We start from the raw sequence: 22,481 nt of genomic DNA, 5'->3' as shown, positions 1-22,481 counted from the left end.
AGCATCAGCACCACAACCAGCTATTACTGCATGACATCACCTCCCAGCCATCCCATTGGCCCAGAGGATTCAAGGCCCCTGATTGGCTGGAGAGATGGTGGAGGGAAGGGGATGGGGGTAATGTGGAGGAGGAAAGAGCTGGGGGTGAGGTTGTGTTCTTTAGCGTTTACTGAGTGGAGGCCAGCTGCAAGGATGGATATATCCTAAATGGCGAGAGGAACAAGATAATAGCAAATAGGTGGATAATAGTACAGTGACCAGGCACAAAGGATATGTAAGGACAGATGTTTGTCACAGCAGTTCAATGCATGTAAAGATGGGAGACATGAAAAGACAGAGAAATTAGGGGGGGGTTGCAGGAAATTAGGTTTAATACTGCAACATTTTTTCTCAGCCTCATGGCGAAATGTGTAGAAAATCAGGAAATTTGCTTTAAAACGCCAATATTTTCTCTTAGCTACATGGCAAAATGTGAACAAAAGCATGTGATGAGCTATAAAACAGCTAAAGAAAATGTCTCTGTCTCTGTCCCATAACAAAAAGTGGAATATTGCAGGAAATTAGCATTTATCTCTCTGCACCATGGCAAAATGTGTTGAAGTGTAGTAAGTTTGCTTATTTTCCCAGAACAAACAAAACCTCGGAGGTCGGTCCCTCAAAAGCACTAGTTCCAGCCCTGATCCATGAGTTCATAATTTCTTGATAATTGAGTGAATGAAAACACTGGTCATGTCTACTCATGTTGTATGACACTGAGCTGAAGTACTGAAAACAGAAACCATGAATGGAGCACAAAATGTAAGTCGCTCTTTCTGATGAAACAAACGTGTGGTTGAATTTATTCAGCTACTGTGACTGTTGTCTTTTTGTTGTATTATATATCACGGTGGCGTGTGAACTAACGGGTTATAGAGCAAACAACTCAATTATCTCAACACAGGTTGTAATATGGCTTTTTTCCTGGCTTGGCTTTCCCAGTGATTTTACCCACGCACCGCTACTGGTCAGAGATAACTTTTACAGTGCTTTGGGAGTCTGATGGCGGTCACTGACTGAAACGTCTCAGTGATTTTGCATGAGCATTGCATAGTGCTTTTCCTTAACTAGGCATACATAGCACTCTGAACAAAAAGTTAGTTGCAAAATCAGATGGGAATAATGTTGAATTAAGTGGCTGGTTGTGACTGGTTTGAGTCAGTCAGATTTTAGCAGTAAATGTCAGATCTATTACTGTCAGAACCGAGGGATCTGTCTCATCATTTTCAGTTCCAGAGCTCTGGATGACTAAACAACACTCACCTCGCAAACAGCCCTACCCACCCACACACACACACACACACACACACACACACACACACACACACACACACACACACACACACACACACACACACAAACACAAAAACACACAAATACACACACACACACAAAAACACACGAACACAAAAACACACAAATACACACACTCACGTGTGCACACAAACTGTGTCTGGATCAACTGCCTGCATGCTTCCTGTGTAAGCAGCCTGTTGACGGCTCTTCAAAACGGTCCACCTGTTCTTCTGGTTCTCCTACAAGTGTCTCAGATTTAAGGTTATTTCAATAACAGGACCTGAAATGAAGTTGAGATATAAAGGGTCTTTTTAAATAGCGATCAATAAATATTTCCGTAATATAATGGAAACAATTACTTAACATGCAGAGTGTGCAGGTTTTATTCCACCCCAGCACCATTACTATTAATCAGATGTGTTAGTAAGTGCTGGGATGGAGCAAAAACCTGCAGACCCTGCAGCACCGTCGGACCAGGACTGTCAACCTCATACTGACAATCTTTAGGCTTGTGTGAGACTCCACAGAGCTAGATCCCCTTAATAAACTACATGTCCCATGATGCCATGCATGGAAGTGGTACCTGGAACAGAACACGGAGTGCTCGAAGAACATCAGGAACACAGACTCCCAGCACGGCCATGGCATCTATCAGTGTTCGCAGAATAAACAGGAAGAGACTAGTAGCTGAAGAAAAAAGGGATAAAGGCAAATGTGATACTATAGGATGAAAGGAACCTGAGCCATCCACCAATATACTTCAAATACATTCTCTAAACATAAAAAGCTGCATTTCTGTGTGAAGACTCACACGCATTAATAGCGGGAAACATTCATATTAATGATCGTGCCCTCAAGGCGAGAAGTCAGGTGCATTCGAATGATGTCGTAATACATTAGCGTTGCAAGGCAGGGGGATAAGGCCAGGGACTGTGGAGTGCAGCAGCTCAGGGAGGCAAATAAAACAAACACATTAACAATAGAGTGCAGTAGAGAGAGGTGGTTTTATTAGCACAGGGTGCATTGTTATTAGACACAGAGGGGGGAGGGATCTCACCAGCCCAAATGATGTCATGCAGCTGCATGCCAGCAGGAGAGTCGTGTGCAGAGAGAGAGAAAGTGAGAGGAGGAGAAGGGGGGTGCGAGTGGGTGCTGATGAGAGAAATGTGTGGGCTATGAGTAGAGGAGAAAGGTACAGTACAGGATGCAGATAGAAAGAAGAAAAGGAAAGAGAGAAGGAAGGAAGGAAGGAAAAAGAGGGGGTGGAAGAGAGTGGTAGAGGTTATCTGTGACGGAACCGAGCCACAGCATTGGAGGCATTAAAGAGATTGAGGGAGAGAAGAGGGAGGACGTTGCTTGTATAACACCTTTCCATTGTCTATCACTGCATTGGACTGTGTAGTCTTACCCCTGCAAAAGCCGAAGAGCAACCCCATATACCTTGAGTCAGTGTAAAACAATGACATAAACATTCCTAGGAGAGGATGCAGTGGGGGATGGGAGGACGAGCAGAGGAGAGTAGACGACGATGTGTTTGCAAGGAAAGCCTCATCACCAGTATCCCTTCAGTGATGTCATTTCCAGCCAATCACGGGAGCTCCCTTTCCTCTCTCTGCAGATGCAGTACATGCATCAGTCTCATCGTCCGCATAGATCACGTAACTAGACACAACAAACAATAAGAGAACAATGTCACGAGGAAGGCAAGGCGTTACGTCACTAAGATGTAATAATCATTAATAACAGACGATGCAGCAACAGTCATGTTTGCACGAGGTGGGGTGGGGACGCACATGGTTTTACAGTATATCTATAGGTGTTGTGCGGGGGGGGGGGACGCACATGGTTTTACAGTATATCTATAGGTGTTGTGAGGGGGAGGGGGACGCACATGGTTTTACAGTATATCTATAGGTGTTGTGAGGGGAGGGGGACGCACATGGTTTTACAGTATATCTATAGGTGTTGTGAGGGGAGGGGGACGCACATGGTTTTACAGTATATCTATAGGTGTTGTGAGGGGAGGGGGACGCACATGGTTTTACAGTATATCTATAGGTGTTGTGAGGGGGACGCACATGGTTTTACAGTATATCTATAGGTGTTATAAGGGGGAGGGGGACGCACATGGTTTTACAATATATCTATAGGTGTTGTGAGGGGGAGGGGGACGCACATGGTTTTAGAGTATATCTATAGGTATTGTGAGGGGGAGGGGGGATACAGGTTTGCAGTGCTACAATCTGTTTGTAAGGGGTTGGCACATAGTGACATTGGTTTACGGTAAAGTGGTGGGACATAGACTCTTGTGACAGACTTAATCATAAAAATGTTTAATTGTGTGTGTGTGCAGGTAGGGGCTTGCAGACCTGCAGCAAATCTCTAGGTGCAGTTTGGGGAGTTGGGGTCGGGGGCTTGCAGACCTGCAGCAAATCCGTAGGTGCAGTTTGGGGAGTTGGGGTGGTGGGCTTGTAGGTCTGCATTGAGCCTCTGTGCAGTGGGATGAGCTCACTGCGTCAGTCCTGTGCTGTTGACCACTCACCCATACCAAACAGCACCATCCATTATTCATTAGACTTGGTCGTCATTCCTCTCTCTTGCTCATTATACAGCCTCTGTAGTGATATTAGAATTCAGGGTTTCAATCAATCAATCAAATTACCATTTGAAAGACCTTAGGGCAGGAAGGAGTTGAAGAGAATGGAACACAATGAGACCAAGCAGAATGTATGCCAATGTTTATGTCATTGCCAGTAATTCCTAGCATTTATTTTATGTCCATCAGATACAGTAGGAATGACATCATGCTGTATTCCAAAGGGGCAACACACATCCTGAATCCACTTTACCCTCCTCACATCAAGCCCAGAGGATGACGCCATAAGAACAAGACTCAATGTTGTAATGGGGGCATGAGTCATCCTGCTAAGCGAGACTGCTGGACCAAAGTTACCCTAACAATAAATCAGATGAAATCAGTTTCTGATTTAATCTTTTCTAATATGCCTGCACGCCCATATGATGTCATCTTGAAGAATGCATGTCGTCATTGGACACCACAGATCCTCTTCAATGAAAACGTTTTATTAAGGTTAGGTCTTTGTTATGATGTGAGAAAGGAAACGTGAAGGTAAGTAAATGTATCAAATAGGAACCCCAAAGGGTGTATCACAGCTAATGATAAGCAGCAGGTAGCCTAGCGGCTAAGAGCATTGGGCCAGTAACCGAAAGGTCGCTGGTTTGAATCCTCAAGCCGACTAGGTGAAAAATCTGTCGACGAGCCCTGGAGGAGGACACTTAACCCTAATTGCTCCAGTAAGTCGCTCTGGATAAGAGCCTTTACTAAAACGTCCGATGTGATATTGCATGAAAAAGATAAGTCAGCCATGATTTGCACAGACAAAAGATCATGACATTTGACCTTATTCACTACCTCCCAAAGAGTTCACTTGCATGCAAATGTGTTTTCTCAATTGTAGTTACAACATTCTTCTCATACTTGTTCAACTTTGACACATTATTCTGCTTTTTACTGTAGATATGTAACGACTAGTAGGCGTTTTGACACTTTCCCACTGAGCTGTGAATTCCTCTCAAGAGATCCTATTTGTTCCCTGTGTGTGTGGCGACATTTCTAGCCCACGGGCTGAGAGGAGGGGCGCAGAGGGTGTGTGAATGTTCTTGCAAATGCCATCGCGGAAGTGAGTCACCATCACTGGAAGAACACAGCGACACAGGAGGCGTCTGGCTGCTGCTATTGTTTGTGTTGCCGCGACAACACTTTCATCTCATCAGAGAGACGGTTTGTGTTTATGTGAATCTGTGTGGTAAGACCCACTCATCTTGAACAAATGGAGGGAAACGTTGGCCATTAAGACTGAGGTCTGTGATAAAATACTCCCCTGTATCTGTTGGGCTTTCTGTGCTGCTGCAAACACGACTCAGCAGGCATGACTCATGCATTTGCATTACACATATAGCAGGAATATACAATAAGCAGCCACAGCAGCAGCTATCAGAGCAGATGAAATATGCATCTACCTTACAGATCTGTAAACATTGAATGGTTAGGGCCGAATGAAGGGTAAGTTATTTGGGACAAGAGGACTCAGCGATGCAAAGCATTGAAGGAAAGTTCACCCATTTTTACTTATTTTCACTCTTTCTGTGCTTGTAGTTGACCCCCCCAAACTGTTTTAGGATATTTTGTTTTGAGAAGAGAAAATTGGTTGACACATTTAGCTGAGTCTTCACTTGCCATGTACTACAATGCATTAAGAAAATGTGTGTAAAGCATGTTATAAAACAACTCACAATACATCAGAATCTCCTTCTGCATGCCTCAGCACATCCGTGTTTGAATGATGTCGTTTAAAACAACTAAAATATGCAAATAAGGATTTATGGGACAGTGGAACATACAAAAAAACAATCCAAATGTAGCGCAGAAACAAAATCCACAATGACATTCTGATGTAATAACATACGGTTTGGAGTGTTTCAGCATTTTATATAACATGCCTAGACACATTTTCATAATGCATTGTAGTCTATGGCAAGTGATGACTCTGTAAAGAGAGAAAATATGGAGAGAAAAAACAAACTAAAAAACATTTGGGATATCACCTTGAAGCACAGAAAGAGTTCAAATAAGGCCACGTAAAAATGAGTGAATTTCCTCTAACAAATGTGTTTTAATCTGTAAACTCATATGCAGTCATTCTGTAGGCAAATGATGCCATACCCATTTGCAGCAAGGTAAAAGAAAGACTGTATTTTCAGTCTTCACAGAATACCATTCTGCTGTATTTGTGAATGCCAGTTTGATTCTTAGGCCAGATGGTGAGAAGGCGTAGAATCCAGAATATTCTGGCTATCCACCCCCTCACCCCATAGTTTCATTCACATAAGGCAGTGTGCAACTCACGAAGCCACACATGACTAGGCTGAACACATTCATAACCAATTTATTTAGCTTTTAAAATTATCGAGAAAAACAACACTACAGGACTTTAACAAACATGAGCACATTTGCACTAAAACAGAAAACAAAACTGTTACAAAAATATACACTTCAAGGACTATGTGACTGTTAAAGAGCATTACCCAGATAGGAATGACTTACAGGTGTGTGTTCTTCCACTGAAGAAAAAGCTTCATAGAATGAACATACAATATGCAATAAAACAACTTAGGATAAAAATAATAGGATACAAGTACATTATTCCATCAGCCATTACCTCAATAACCCTCCCTTATAAACAAAATGAGTCTCGAGCTTCTGACAAAGAAATAGGAAACAAGTGGTTCACTTTTCCCAACCCGTATGCAAAAATATTGTCCTTAACTTGATAAGTTGCAGTTAGTAAGATCAAACAAAAAACCTACATAAACACTTGCATTCACAAGGAAGAATATTAATTTAAGTCCGAGTTGAACTGCAACACTGCTTCAGTCCAATGAAGTTCAGCACTTGTGAAGAGGGGACCAGTAGGCTTGCAGGTGGGGATAGAGGTCCCAGTAGCCACCAAACCTAGGTGTATCTTAGTAATCTAAAGTGGCATCCTTACAGGGTCCTCCAGACATCATTGAGACTTCCTATTTCGTACCTGCACCACTTCTTTCCTCTCCTTCAGGAAGTTCCCGAAGGCTGTGCCCTCCTTGCTCTCCTCAGTCACTGAAAGGGATGATATGTTAAGTCAACAAGGGAACTTACACTGCTCAAAAAAATAAAGGGAACACTAAAATAACACATCCTAGATCTGAATGAATGAAATATTCTTATTTAATACTTTTCTTTACATAGTTGAATGTGCTGACAACAAAATCACACAAAAATTATCAATGGAAATCAAATTTATCAACCCAGGGAGGTCTGGTTTTGGAAAATCTCAAAATTAGTGGAAAACCACACTACAGGCTGATCCACCTTTGATGTAATGTCCTTAAAACAAGTCAAAATGAGGCTCAGTAGTGTGTGTGGCCTCCATGTGCCTATATGACCTCCCTACAACGCCTGGGCATGCTCCTGATGAGGTGGCGGATGGTCTCCTGAGGGATCTCCTCCCAGACCTGGACTAAAGCATCCGCCAACTCCTGGACAGTCTGTGGTGCAACGTGGCGTTGGTGGATGGAGCGAGACATGATGTCCCAGATGTGCTCAATTGGATTCAGGTCTGGGGAACGGGCGGGTCAGTCCATAGCATCAATCCCTTCCTCTTGCAGGAACTGCTGACACACTGCAGCCACATGAGGTCTAGCATTGTCTTGCATTAGGAGGAACCCAGGGACAACCGCACCAGCATATGGTCTCACAAGGAGTCTGAGGATCTCATCTCAGTACCTAATGGCAGTCAGGCTACCTCTGGAGGGCACATGGAGGACTGTGCAGGCCTCCTAAAGAAATGCCACCCCACACCATGACTGACCCACCGCCAAACCGGTCATGCTGGAGGATGTTGCAGGCAGCAGAACGTTCTCCACGGCGTCTCCAGACGCTGTCACATGTGCTCAGTGTGAACCTGCTTTCATCTGAAGAGCACAGGGCGCCAGTGGTGAATTTGCCAATCTTGGTGTTCTCTGGCAAATGCCAAACGTCCTACACGGTGTTGGGCTGTAAGCACAACCCCCACCTGTGGACGTCGGGCCCTCATACCACCCTCATGGAGTCTGTTTCTGACCGTTGAGCAGACACATGCACATTTGTGGCCTGCTGGAGGTCATTTTGCAGGGCTCTGGCAGTGCTCCTCCTGCTCCTCCTTGCACAAAGGTGGAGGTAGCGGTCCTGCTGCTAGGTTGTTGCCCTCCTACGGCCTCCTCCACGTATCCTGATGTACTGGCCTGTCTCCTGGTAGCGCCTCCATGCTCTGGACACTACGCTGACAGACACAGCAAACCTTCTTGCCACAGCTCGCATTGATGTCCATCCCGGATGAGCTGCACTACCTGAGCCACTTGTGTGGGTTGTAGACTCCGTCTCATGCTACCACTAGAGTGAAAGCACCACCAGCATTCAAAAGTGACCAAAACATCAGTCAGGAAGCATAGGAACTGAGAAGTGGTCTGTGGTCACCACCTGCAGAACCACTCCTTTATTGGGGGTGTCTTGCTAATTGCCTATAATTTCCACCTGTTGTCTATTCCATTTGCACAACAGCATGTGAAATTTATTGTCAATCAGTGTTGCTTCCTTAGTGGACAGTTTGATTTCACAGAAGTGTGATTGACTTGGAGTTACATTGTGTTGTTTAAGTGTTCCCTTTATTTTTTTGAGAGGTGTATATTGCCAGTATTTTTGTGTTTGATCATATTTTTGTAACAAATCTTCGCTTTCCACGCAAGAATCATTCACAAATCATGATTAGGCTTGTTTTTAGGAATGCAAGGATGTTATTGGTTAAATCAATGATAGGACCTTGAGGCCACTCAAAACGTTTCTCCCCTTACCGTTGTGATCTATGTCATCCGTGTCGCTGTCCTCCCCCTCCTCTTCCTCATCCTCATCAGGGTTACCACGGTTGAAGATGAGATCGCTTCGGCCAGCCACATCAGCTTCTTCTGGAGGACAGGAAGCAACATTTTATTATTTCTTTCACAGAACACCGGTCTCATGTACCTGAGCCAAGCATATAATACACAACATGGGATCTCTTACACAATCAAACACGTAATGCATTGGGGGGGGCACTCTCTCGCTCACAGGCACACACACCTGTCCGTGAGGTCGTCTCCATGGCAACAGCTCCCATGTCCTTCCGTAAATGCTCCATCTGCTCCTGCTGCTTCCTGCTCTGAGCATCAGCCTGGAGGGCATACCAGGACCGTCAGAGAATGATAGATGCTACGTGTGTGCACGGGACATTTGGTATTTAAACACTCACCAGTTCTTTATGAAGTCTTTCATATTCAGGACGATAATCCCTGAATAACACAAAACAATTAATTGTCATACAAATATTACAGACAGTGGTGTGTTTGCAGAGCAGCCCCCTCACTCACGTCTCGTACTCCTTTGCGGCCTCTGCCACCTGAACAAAGAACTCGTCCAATCCGCTGCCTGTGACTGCAGACACACCCACAACCTGCACATGAAACAGACGTGACCAAGCAGAGGGAAAACTCGATAAACCCTCTCAAAAATGCACAGAAACACTTCCCCTTAGACTGATGTAAAAGTCCAACACAAAACTCATGGAATAGTGTCTCAAATTCACACACAAATAATACTAGTTCTCAGAAGTGTGCACTGAAGTAGCATACGGTATTGAAAGACAGACACATACCCGTAAGTTGGAGTAGAACTCGTCCAGCACAAGGCTCATGGAGCGCGTCAGGTTGCTGACGTAGGACGTCTCCTGGTTCAGAGCGTCCTGGAACACCTCAAAGTCCTGCATCCACTCCACCGCAAAGCTGTGGTCGATTATGTCTGTCTGAAACCACACAACACAGACATGTACCAAAATCTGTGGTTTGTTATCTCTGTATTATTATCCCCCCCCAAAAAACATATTTCCTTTGAGCATGTCAACACTTACAGACCTATAGTTTTTTTCCCCTCATTCAGTAATTCACTGTTACCAAGTTAGTGGTTTGATGAAAGTGTTCCAATCATTTCCTACCTTGTTCATGATGACAATGAAGGGCAGCTTTGTCTTGTACAGGATGCTGGGGGTAGGGGGACACAGTCACAAAGTGAACAAGCAAAAGCACCACACTAGTTCTTTAATTGCCTAGATGTAAAATATTAAATTTGTTCAAACCAATTTGTGGTTTTATTTGACCATCAGAAAGTAGCTAGTGCTCCCTTCAGTGTCAGACCTGCAGGCGTAGAGCATGTTGGACATGAAGGTGACTGGATTGACGCTGCGAGATGTGTCCATCACGTAGACCACCACACAGGGGAAGGAAGAGGCCTGGAAACACATTCACATCAAACAGATCACAATTATGTTGCAGTTAGTCATATCTTTAGGCCTAAATGTTATAACACATTACTACTACACACCAGAGTTTCAGTGATGATGGTTCCAGAAGCTGACCAGGTGAACACTTCTATCTGTCCAGGAGTGTCAATCAACACATATCTGTAAACATAGGTCAAAGGTTAGGGCAGGTAGGTACGCACCAGAAGAGGGGATGGCAAAACAACAGTACAATGCTGTACTAACTATGCTTCTTCTATGCTTACCAGGAGTACATCTACTAACTTTCAAAAATACTTACTGGTGATTGTACTGTTTCTTCTCAATGAATTTCATGACCTGAGAAGGCAAAACGGGAGATTTTGATTCATAATATCCAAATTGTGCAAGCAATAATAGTGACATCTATTGGACAGTCGAGGTGTCAAATACACGTCCTGTTATAACAGAAAAGAGTTGGGCCTACCTGATCAAACCTCGTAGCAAAGAGATTCAACGAGGTGACGATTCCTCCATTAGGACCTAGGCCATATTGCTTCATCACTTCTTTGTAATTCACTGTGTCACGGATATCTACAAGGGGCCAATAAGCAGCTATCAGTTACTTATTAGCCATGGTTGGTAGCTAGCTAGCTAATACAATAATCGTGTCGTGGGATATCAACATATTTACAATTCTATCAATAGAATACCAAGGGGAAAAAACATACCTTTCTGAACATTCAACACATTAATGATTGGCAAGAAGTATTACAGTATCAACATGATGCCAGACACATGCATGGTTATGCATGGTGGTCTGAATGATTTCTTACCGATGTTGGCTGGGAAAGGAACTTCATCACCTGTTCCTGTGATTGTTGTTGTTGTCCCCCCCTGGGAATTGATGGAAATTGATGTAAAAAGAAATGTATCACTAGCCACTTTAAACAATGCCACTTAATAATGTTTACATACCCTACATTACTCATATGTATATGTATATACTGTACTCTATATCATGCCGTTCTGTATCACTCATTCATATATCTTCATGTACATATTCTTTATCCCTTTACACTTGTGTGTATAAGGTAGTAGTTTTGGAGTTGTTAGGTTAGATTACTTGTTGGTTATTACTGCATTGTCGGAACTAGAAGCACAAGCATTTCGCTACACTCGCATTAACATCTGCTAACCATGTGTATGTGACAAATAAAATTTGATTTGTGTTTCCTGTCTCTCTGTGCCAGTTCATCTTGTATGTTTAGTCAAGTCAACCAGTGTGGTTTTCCCCGTACTCCTTTTGCTATTCTTTTTTCTAGTCCTCCTGGTTTGGACCCTTTCCTGTTTCTGGACTCTGTACCTGCCTGCCTGGCCATTCTGCCTGCCTTGACCATGAGCCTGTCTGCCACTCTGTACCTCCTGGACTCTGATCTGGTTTTGACCTTTTTGCCTATCCACGACCATTTTCTTGCCTACCCCGTTGGACCACCACTAAGTATTAAACATTGTAAGACTCCATCCATCTGCCTCCTGTGTCAGCGTCTGGCTCTCGCCTTGTGCATTGATAAAAGTGCCTGGATGGGCTGATGAGACAGTGAATTGCGCAATCAGATGAAACAGAGTAAATAGGCATTTTAAAATCATAGATTTAGCCGGTGGTAACTTGTTGGATAGACACCGGCTGGAATGCCTTTTTTAACCAATCAACATTCAGGATTAGACCCACCCATTGTATAATGGCTGGCAACATTGTTATCCCTTGCTTGCTAGCTAGCTAGCCAACTACGGCTAATTTACAATCACATCGAAAAGTACAGCCAGAATAAAAGGAAAGTAGCTGCATTTGTTTAGGTGGTTTTCTAGTAACATTTATTTGGATACATCCATAACAATGAGCTAATGAGGTGTGATTTCACCTGGCATAGAAAATGTTCTCACTCATCAGGACACTATTGTTCAGAGGAGCTAGCCAACAACACAGCTTAAACAATACTTACTTCAATCTGGAGCTGGAAATACTGCAAACTAGATGCACTTTGTTACGTTTGACCTTTTTTCAATTTACATTTCTTTTTATATATCCATAAAAATTATGCCAGCTGATTCAATATTTCGACTGGCTGAGAAAAGCTGCCTGTCCGTCTGTCTCAACACGTTCATTACTATTGGACAGCTGGAGATTGAATTTGAATATTGAAACAATGTTGCAAATGTTGGAGAGACAGACAGTAAGGTTTATACAAATCTCTGCTGTCGAAAATGAAATGTCAGTCTAAAATAAATGTGAGATAATGTCTAGATGCTTTTTATAGTGGAGATCAAGTTTATAAATTGCATGGCCGGGCTGATGACAGTGGATTTCGCAGTCAGATGGAACAGAGTAAATAGGCATTTTAACGTCATAGAGTTAGCAGGTGGTAGCTTGTGGAATAGATACCGGCTGGAATGTGCTTTTAACCAATCAGCATTAAGGATTAGACCCACCCGTCATACAGTGGGGCAAAAAAGTATTTTGTCAGCCACCAATTGTGCAAGTTCTCCCACTTAAAAAGATGAGAGAGGCCTGTAATTTTCATCATAGGTACACTTCAACTATGACAGACAAAATGAGAAAAAAAATCCAGAAAATCACATTGTAGGATTTTTAATGAATTTATTTGCAAATGATGGTGGACAATAAGTAGTTGGTCAATAACAAAAGTTTATCTCAATACTTTGTTGTATACCCTTAGTTGGCAATGACAGAGGTCAAACGTTTTCTGTAAGTCTTCACAAGGTTTTCACACACTGTTGCTGGTATTTTGGCCCATTCCTCCATGCAGATCTCCTCTAGAGCAGTGATGTTTGGGGGCTGTTGCTGGGCAACATGGACTTTCAACTCCCTCCAAAGATTTTCTATGGGGTTGAGATCTGGAGACTGGCTAGGCCACTCCAGGACCTTGAAATGCTTCTTACGAAGCCACTCCTTCGTTGCCCGGGTGGTGTGTTTGGGATCATTGTCATGCTGAAAGACCCAGCCACGTTTCATCTTCAATGCCCTTGCTGATGGAAAGAGGTTTTCACTCAAAATCTCACGATACATGGCCCCATTCATTCTTTCCTTTACACGGATCAGTCGTCCTGGTCCCTTTGCAGAAAAACAGCCCCAAAGCATGATGTTTCCACCCCCATGCTTCACAGTAGGTATGGTGTTCTTTGGATGCAACTCAGCATTCTTTGTCCTCCAAACACGGCGAGTTGAGGTTTTACCAAAAAGTTATATTTTGGTTTCATCTGACCATATGACATTCTCCCAATATTCTTCTGGATCATCCAAATGCTCTCTAGCAAACTTCAGACGGGCCTGGATATGTACTGACTTAAGCAGGGGGACACGTCTGGCACTGCAGGATTTGAGTCCCTGGCGGTGTAGTGTGTTACTGATGGTAGGCTTTGTTACTTTGGTCCCAGCTCTCTGATGGTCATTCACTAGGTCCCCCCGTATGGTTCTGGGATTTTTGCTCACAGTTCTTGTGATCATTTTGACCCCACGGGGTGAGATCTTGCGTGGAGCCCCAGATCTAGGGAGATTATCAGTGGTCTTGTATGTCTTCCATTTCCTAATAATTGCTCCCACAGTTGATTTCTTCAAACCAAGCTGCTTACCTATTGCAGATTCAGTCTTCCCAGCCTGGTGCAGGTCTACAATTTTGTTTCTGGTGTCCTTTGACAGCTCTTTGGTCTTGTCCATAGTGGAGTTTGGAGTGTGACTGTTTGAGGTTGTGGACAGGTGTATTTTATACTGATAACAAGTTCAAACAGGTGCCATTAATACAGGTAATGAGTGGAGGACAGAGGAGCCTCTTAAAGAAGAAGTTACAGGTCTGTGAGAGCCAGAAATCTTGCTTGTTTGTAGGTGACCAAATACTTATTTTCCACCATAATTTGCAAATAAATTCATTAAAAATCCTACAATGTGATTTTCTGGATTTTTTTTCTCATTTTGTCTGTCATAGTTGAAGTGTACCTATGATGAAAATTACCGGCCTCTCATCTTTTTAAGTGGGAGAACTTGCACAATTGGTGGCTGACTAAAAACTTTTTTGCCCCACTGTATAATACTGTACATGTTAGAATCACAGTTGGCATCAATTATAGCTATGAATCTTTCGGGGTAAGTCGCTAAGAGATTTGCACACCTGAATTTTACAATATTTTCCCTTTATTCTTAAAAACTATATTCAAGCTCTGTCAAGTTGGTTGTTGATCATTGTTAGACAGCCATTTGAAGCCAATTTAAGTCAAAACTGTAATTAGGCCACTCAGGAACATTCAATCTCATCTTGGTAAGCAACAGTGTATATTTGGCCTTGTGTTTAAGTTAATTGTCCTGCTGAAAGGTGAGTTTGTCTCCGAGTGTTTGTTGGAAAGCGGACTGAACCAAGTTTTCCTCTAGGATTTTGCCTGTGCTTAGCTCTATTACGTTTTTTTTTTCATCCTAAAAAAAACTCCCCAGTCCTTGCTGAGTTAGGAAGGGTGCCTGTATATTTGTAGTGACTGGGTGTGTTGATACACCATCGAAAGTGTAATAAATAACTGCACCATGCTCAAAGGGCTATTCAATGTCTGCTTTTTTTACACATCTACCAATAGATGCCCTTCTTTGCAAACCATTGGAAAATCTCTCTGGTCTTTGTGGTTGAATCTGTGCTTGTAATTCACTGCTCGACTGAGGAACCTTACAGATAATTGTATGTGTGTAGTAATTAAAAAATTATGTTAAACACTATTATTGAACACAGAGTGAGTCCATAAAACTTATTACGAGACTTGTTATGCAAGTCTTGACTCCTGAACTTATTTAGGCTTGCCATAACAGAGGGGTTGAATACTTATTGACATTTCAGCTTTTCATTTTTAATTAAGCTGTAAAAATATCTAAACATAATTCCACTTTGACATTATGGGTTTTTGTGTGTAGATCAGTGACACAAAATCTAAATGTATTCCATTTTAAATTCAGACTGTAACACAAATTGGTAAAAAAGTGAAGTGGTATGAATACTTATGTAAATGAGATATTTTCGTGTTTCATTATCAATAAATTAGCAAAAATGTCTAAACATGTCACATAGTCATTATGGGGTATTGTGTGTAAATGGGTGAGAGAAATATATTTAATACATTTTTAATTCCGGCTGTAACAGTACAAAATGTGGAATAAGTCAAGGGCTATGAATACTTTCTGAAGTCCCTGTATATGTAAATATATTTATGTCTATTACTTATCCATGTGTGGTAGTACGTATTTTTCATACAATACCGTTCAAAAGTTTCGGGTCACTTAGAAATGTCTTTGTTGTTGAAAGAAAAGCCATTTTTTTTGTCCATTAAAATAACATCAAATGATCAGAACTACAGTGTAGACTATTGTAGCTGGAAACGGCAGATTTTTTCATGGAATATCTACATAAGACTACAGAGGCCCATTATCAGCAACCATCACTCCTGTGTTCCAATGGCACGTGTTAGCTAATCCAAGTTAATAATTTTAAAAGGCTAATTGATCATTAGAAAACCCTTTGGCAATTATGTTAGCACAGCTGAAAACGGTTATTCTGATTAAAGAAGCTATAAAACTGGCCTTCTTTAGACTAGTTGAGTATCTAGAGCATTAGCATTTGTGGGTTCGATTGCAGGCTCAAAATGGCCAGAAACAAAGAACTTTCTTTTGCAACTCATCAGTCTATTCTTGTTCTGAGAAATTAAGGCTATTCCAAGCGAATAATTGCCAAGAAACTGAAAATCTCATACAATGCTATGTACTACTCCTTTCACAGAACAGCACAAACTAGCACTAACTATAATAGAAAGAGGAGTGGGAGGCCCCGGTACACAACTGAGCAAGAGGACAAGTACATTAGGCTGTCTAGTTTGAGAAACAGACACCTCACAAGTCCTCAACTGGCAGCTTCCTTAAATAGTACCTGCAAGACACCGGTCTCAACGTCAACAGTGGAGAGGCGACTCCGGGATGCTGGCCTTCTAGAAAGAGTTGCAAAGAAAAAGCCATATCTCAGACTAGCCAATAAAAATAAAATATTAAGCTGTGCAAAATAACACAGACACTGGACAGAGGAACTGTGGCGCCGAGAGAGATGGCCGCCTCGCTTCGCGTTCCTAGGAAACTAATGCAGTATTTTGTTTTTTATGTTATTTCTTACAATGTTACCCCAGGAAATCTTAAGTTTTATTACATACAGTCGGGAGGAACTATTGGATATAAGAGCAACGTCAACTCACCAACATTACGACCAGGAATACGACTTTCCCGAAGCGGATCCTCTGTTTCGTCCACCACCCAGGACAATGAATCGGATCCCAGCCGGCGACCCAAAACAACGGCGCCGCAGAAGGGGCAGACGGAGCGGTCTTCTGGTCAGGCTCCTTAAACAGGCACATCGCGCACCGCTCCCAAGCATACTACTCGCCAATGTCCAGTCTTTTGAAAACAAGGTAGACAAAATCCGAGCAACGATTGCCTTCCAGAGAGACATAAGAGATTGTAACGTTCTTTGTTTCACGGAAACATGGCTCACTCGGGATATGTCAGAGTCGGTACAGCCACCTGGGTTCTTCACGCATCACGCAGACAGAAACAAACATCTCTCTGGTAAGAAGAAGGGACGGGGTGTATGCTTTATGATTAACGAGACATGGTGGGATCATAACAACATACAGGAACTCAAGTCCTTCTGTTCACCTGACCTAGAATTCCTTACAATCAAATGCCGACCGCATTATCTACCAAGAGAATTCTCTTCGATCATAATCACAGTCATGTATATGTGAGCCGTGGAGGCGCACTGGAGGTCTTGAGCGTAGAGCCTGCACAACCAGTCTTGGCTGGATGGTTATTTTCGCCCTGCAGATGCGGGGCGCAGGCACAGGATGCACTGGGCAGTGCAGACGCACCCGAGACACAGTGCGCAGAGCCCTTTCCCGGGCCGTAGAGACGTACTGGTGGCCAGATGCGGTGAACCGGCATCCTCCGACCTGGCTGGATGCCCACTCTAGCCCGGGAGAGTCGGGGTGCTGGAAGGTATCGCACCGGGCTGTGCACGCGCACTGGGGACAGCGTGCACTCCACCGCATAACAAGGTGCCTGACCAGTACGACGCTCGCCACGGTAAGCACGGGGAGTTGGCTCAGGGCCTCTCAGGCTTCCTTGCTAGCCGTGTTCCCTCATAACACTGCTGCTCTGCCTTCGCTGCTGCCTTCGCCTTCCTCTCTGCTTCTACCTGCTCCCAGGGCAGGCGATCCCTCCCGGCCAGGATCTCCTCCCACGTCCAGGATCCCTTGCCATTCAAAATGTCCTCCCACGTCAATTCCACCTTACCACGCTGCTTGATCCGTTTGTGGTGGAAAGTTCTGTCACGGCTGTTGAAGGAAGTGGACCAAGGTGCGGCGTGGTGAGCGTACATTTTCTTTTATTATAAAAAATGACGCCAACAAAACAACAAATGAGAAAACAACCGTGAAGCTACAGGCTACATGTCATAAACAAAGTCAACTTCCCACAAAGACAGGTGGGAAAAAGGGCTACCTAAGTATGATTCTCAATCAGAGACAAAACATAGAACTACACTGTCAAGACCCGGGGAAGAACTCGGGTCTCCGGTGTGAGAAACAGTCACTTAGCCACTAATATTCGGCAGAACCCAGAAGATGAGGCAGACACAGCAGTACTTGGGACGGTGATTTAATAAAGTAAAAAGGAAAGTTCTTCAGGCAAAAATATAAATCCACAACGTCAAAAGTAATTCCAAGAGAAAAAGGTAATCCTCCAAGTCAAAAGGTAAATCCACAAGGTGGTAGGTACAGCAGAAAAAGCCTCAAAAGATCATCAAAAATAAATAAACGAGAACAAAAACAGAGTACCACAAGAGAGTCCAACGGGAGCAACAAATGTTCACAGCATCGCTGGGGCTGGGTGCTAACATTCAAACACAGCAAAGAACTGAGGAAAACTAAGGGTTTAAATACATTCAAGGGAAACGAGGCACAGGTGCAAATAATAACTGAAAACAAGGGAAAACAAAAGGGTCAAAAAGCACAATGGGGGCATCTAGTGGCCAAAACCGGAACAATCCTGGCCAAATCCTGACATACACGACATAGAACATAGAATACCCACCCCAACTCACGCCCTGACCCAACCAAAATAGAGACATAAAAAGGATCTCTAAGGTCAGGGCGTGGCAATAGCGTTGGACAATAACATTTACGAATACGCTGATTTGGTGAGCGAGTTTATTAGCAAGTGCATCGGTGATGTTGTACCCACAGTGTCTATTAAAACCGTCCCCAACCAGAAACCGTGGATTGATGGCAGCATTCGCGCAAAACTGAAAGTGCGAACCACTGCTTTTAAATCAGGGCAAGGTGACAGGAAACATGACCGAATACAAACAGTGTAGCCATTCCCTCCGCAAGGCAATCAAACAAGCTAAGCATCAGTATAGAGACCAAGTAGAGTCGCAATTCAACGGCTCAGACACGAGAGGTATGTGGAAGGGTCTACAGTCAATCACGGACAACAAAAGGACCATAATGTCTTGCTCCCAGTCAAACTAAGCAACTTCTTTGCTCGCTTTGAGGACAATACAGTGCCACTGACACGGCCCGCTACCAAAACCTGCGGGCTCTCCTTCACTGCAGCTAATGTGAGTAAAACATTTAAACGTGTTAACCCTCGCAAGGTTGCCGGCCCAGACGGCATTCCCAGCCGCGTCCTCAGAGCATGCGCAGACCAGCTGGCTGGTGTGTTTACGGACATACTCAAGCAATCCTTATCCCAGTCTGCTGTTCCCACATGCTTCAAGAGGGCCACCATTGTTCCTGTTCCCAAGAAAGCTAAGGTAACTGAGCAAAATGACTATCGCCCCGTAGCACTCACTTCCGCCATCATGAAGTGCTTTGAGAGACTAGTCAAGGACCATATCACCTCCACCCTACCTGACACCATAGACCCACTCCAATTTGCTTACAGCCCCAATAGGTCCACAGGCGACGCAATCGCAATCACACTGCACACTGCCCTAACCCATCTGGACAAGAGGAATATCTACTGTATGTAAGAATGCTGTTCATCGACTACAACTCAGCATTTAACACCGTAGTACCCTCCAAACTCATCATCAAGCTCGAGACCCTGGGTCTGTGCAACCTGTGAAATTGGGTCCTGGACTTCCTGACGTGTCGCCCCCAGGTGGTGAGGGTAGGAAACAACATCTCCAACCCGCTGATCCTCAACACTGGGGCCCCACAAAGGTGCATTCTCAGCCCTCTCCTGTGCTTCCTGTTCACCCATGACTGCGTGGCCATGCACACGTCCAACGCAATCATCAAGTTTGCAGACGACACTACAGTGGTAGGCTTGATTACCAACAATGACGAGACGGCCTACAGGGAGGAGGTGAGGGCCCTCAGAGTGTGGTGTTAGGAAAATAACCTCACACTCAATGGACTTCAGGAAACAGCAGAGGGAGCAGCCCCCTATCCACATCGACGGGGCAGTAGTAGAGAAGGTGGAACGTTTTAAGTTCCTCGACGTACACATCACGGACAAACTGAAATTGTCCACCCACACAGACAGCGTGGTGAAGAATGCGCAGCAGCGCCTCTTCAACCTCAGGAGGCTGAAGAAATTTGGCTTGTCCCCAAAAACACTCACAAACTTTTACCGATGCACAATCGAAAGCATCCTGTCGGGCTGTATCACCACCTGGTACAGCAACTGCTCCGCCCACAACCGTAAGGCTCTCCAGAGGGTAGTGAGGTCTGCACAATGCATCACCGGGGGCAAACTACCTGCCCTCCAGGACATCAAGGACAACAACCACCTGAGCCACTGCCTGTTCACCCCGTTATCATCCAGAAGGCGAGGTCAGTATATGTGCATCAAAGCGGGGACCGAGAGACTGAAAAACAGCTTCTATCTCAAGGCCATCAGACTGTTAAACAGCCATCACTAACTTTGAGTGGCTGCTGCCAACATACTGACTCATCTCTAGCCACTTTAATAATGAAAAATGGATGTAATAAATGTATCACTAGCCTCTTTAAACAATGCCACTTTATATAATGTTTACATACCCTACATTACTCATCTCATATGTATATACAGTACTCTATACCATCTACTGCATCTTGCCTATGCCGTTCGGCAATCGCTCATTCATCTTCATGTACATATTCTTATTAATTCCTTTACACTTCTGTATAAATTAGTTGTGAAATTGTTAGATTACTTGTTAGGTATTACTGCATTGTCGGAACTAGAAGCACAAGCATTTCGCTACACTTGCATTAACATCTGCAAACCATGTGCATGTGACAAACATTTGATTTGATTTGACTGATGCGTTTCAGAAGTAAGTCTTTGGCCATTTTGAGCCTGTAATCAAACCCACAAATGCTGATGCTCTAGATCCTCAACTAGTCTAAAGGCCAGTTTTATTGCTTCTTGAAACAGAACAACAGTTTCAGCTGTGCTGACATGATTGCAAAAGGGTTTTCTAATGATCAATTAGCCTTTTAAAATGATAAACCTGGATTAGCTAACACAACATGCCATTGGAACACAGGAGTGATGGTTGCTGATAATGGGCCTCTGTATGCCTATGTAGATATTCCATTTTTTAAATTTGTATCACCCATTTCCAGTAACAATAGTCATTTGCAACATTAACAATGTCTACACTGTATTTCTGATCAATTTGATGTGATTTTAATGGACCAAAAAAATTGCGTTTCTTTGGTAATCTAGAATCTTTATTTTTAGTATATTTAAAAAAAAAACTCTATATAACCTTTACTCTTTCAACAGAAAACACTTTGTCATTCATCTCAGAATTCAGCTGCGTCCAGGGTCCATCTCCATCCAGTATCTCCTCCCAAGTCCAATAGTCCTGATTGAGCTGCTCCTCCTGCCGCTGCCTGTCACCACGCTGCTTGGTCGTGTTTTGGTGGGTGATTCTGTCATGGCTGATTTCCTCCTCTTCGTCTGAAGAGTGTAGCAGGGATCGGACCAAAATGCAGCGAGGTAAGTGTCCATAGTAGATTTTAATGAATAAACTGAAACAGTACCGTGTGGTGAAACAGACACGGAAACAATCACCCACCAAGTACCCACAGAATATGGCTGCCTAAATATGGTTCCCAATCAGAGACAACGATAGACAGCTGCCTCTAATTGAGAACCAATCTACGCAACCATAGACATACAATATACCTAGAAGGGAAACAGCCCCATAAACATACAAAAAACCCTAGACAAGACAAAAACACATACATCACCCATGTCACACCCTGACCTAACCAAAATAACAAGGTAAACAAAGAATACTAAGGTCAGGGTGTGACATTTAGGTTGGAGTCATTAAAACTTGTTTTTCAACCACTCCACAAATTTCTTGTTAACAAACTATAGTTTGGGCAAGTCGGTTAGAAAATCTACTTTGTGCATGACACAGGTCATTATTATTTATTTATTATTTCATTTATAATTCACTGTGTCACAATTCCAGTGGGTCAGAAGTTTACATACATTAAGTTGACTGTGCCTTTAAACAGCTTCGAAAATTCCAGAAAATGATGTCATGGCTTTAGAAGCTTCTGATAGGCTAATTTGACATTATTTGAGTCAATTGGAGGTGTGCCTGTGGATGTATTTCAATGCCTACCTTCAAACTCAGTGCCTCTTTGCTTGACATCATGGGAAAATCAAAAGAAATCAGCCAAGACCTCAGAAATAAAATTGTATACCGCCACAAGTCTGGTTCATCCTCAGGAGCAATTTCCAAATGTCTGAAGATACCACTTTCTTCTGTACAAACAATAGTACGCAAGTATAAACACCATGGGACCACGCAGCCATCACACCGCTCAGGAAAGAGACGTGTTCTGTCTCTGGAGATTAACGTACTTTGGTGCGAAAAGTGCAAATCAATCCCAGAACAACAGCAAAGGACCTTGTGAAGATGCTGGAGGAAACAGGTACAAAAGTATCTATATCCACAGTAAAACGAGTCCTATATCGACATAACCTGAAAGGCCGCTCAGCAAGGAAGAAGCCACTCCTCCAAAACCACAATAAAAAAGCCAGACTATGGTTTGCAACTGCACATAGGGACAAAGATAGTACTTTTTGGAGAAATGTCATCTGGTCTGATGAAACAAAAATAGAAATGTTTGGCCATA

The 22,481-nt window shown here is 43.4% G+C and overlaps 1 protein-coding gene across 2 annotated transcripts; it reads right to left on the bottom strand.

Moving 5' to 3' along the window:
- Positions 1–6,283: 6,283 nt before the first annotated feature.
- On the bottom strand, positions 6,284–11,098 carry gpn1 (GPN-loop GTPase 1). Of its 2 annotated transcripts, none has more exons than XM_042329970.1 (12): positions 11,069–11,098; positions 10,720–10,826; positions 10,555–10,592; positions 10,337–10,415; positions 10,150–10,244; positions 9,951–9,996; positions 9,615–9,761; positions 9,331–9,413; positions 9,213–9,252; positions 9,044–9,134; positions 8,779–8,889; positions 6,284–7,009 (listed from the first exon to the last, which is right to left on the bottom strand). In XM_042329970.1, exons 2-12 carry the CDS (start codon positions 10,792–10,794, stop codon positions 6,918–6,920), a joined length of 897 nt encoding a protein of 298 aa, XP_042185904.1. In that variant the 5' UTR covers positions 10,795–10,826; positions 11,069–11,098; the 3' UTR covers positions 6,284–6,917. The 2 variants fall into 2 exon arrangements, with proteins under 2 accessions (XP_042185904.1, XP_042185906.1); XM_042329972.1 differs by having other exon boundaries at positions 8,779–8,886.
- Positions 11,099–22,481: the final 11,383 nt, after the last annotated feature.

This window comes from Oncorhynchus tshawytscha, linkage group LG11 (genome assembly GCF_018296145.1).
Source record: "Oncorhynchus tshawytscha isolate Ot180627B linkage group LG11, Otsh_v2.0, whole genome shotgun sequence".
In the NCBI taxonomy this organism is placed as follows: domain Eukaryota; kingdom Metazoa; phylum Chordata; class Actinopteri; order Salmoniformes; family Salmonidae; genus Oncorhynchus; species Oncorhynchus tshawytscha.
Note: the sequence above shows the minus strand (reverse complement) of the source record. Positions and strands in the feature narration are given on the sequence as shown.

Bases quoted from the DNA above. Each gene is read 5' to 3' on its own strand.
- gpn1 (XM_042329970.1), bottom strand. From the start codon at position 10,794: ATGAAGCAATATGGCCTAGGTCCTAATGGAGGAATCGTCACCTCGTTG. The intron at 9,414-9,614 runs GTATGTGTCTGT...TTTCATGTGCAG, and splicing joins AGTTCTACTCCAACTTACGG to GTTGTGGGTGTGTCTGCAGT. The intron at 9,135-9,212 runs GTGAGTGTTTAA...TATGCCCTCCAG, and splicing joins AAAGACTTCATAAAGAACTG to GCTGATGCTCAGAGCAGGAA.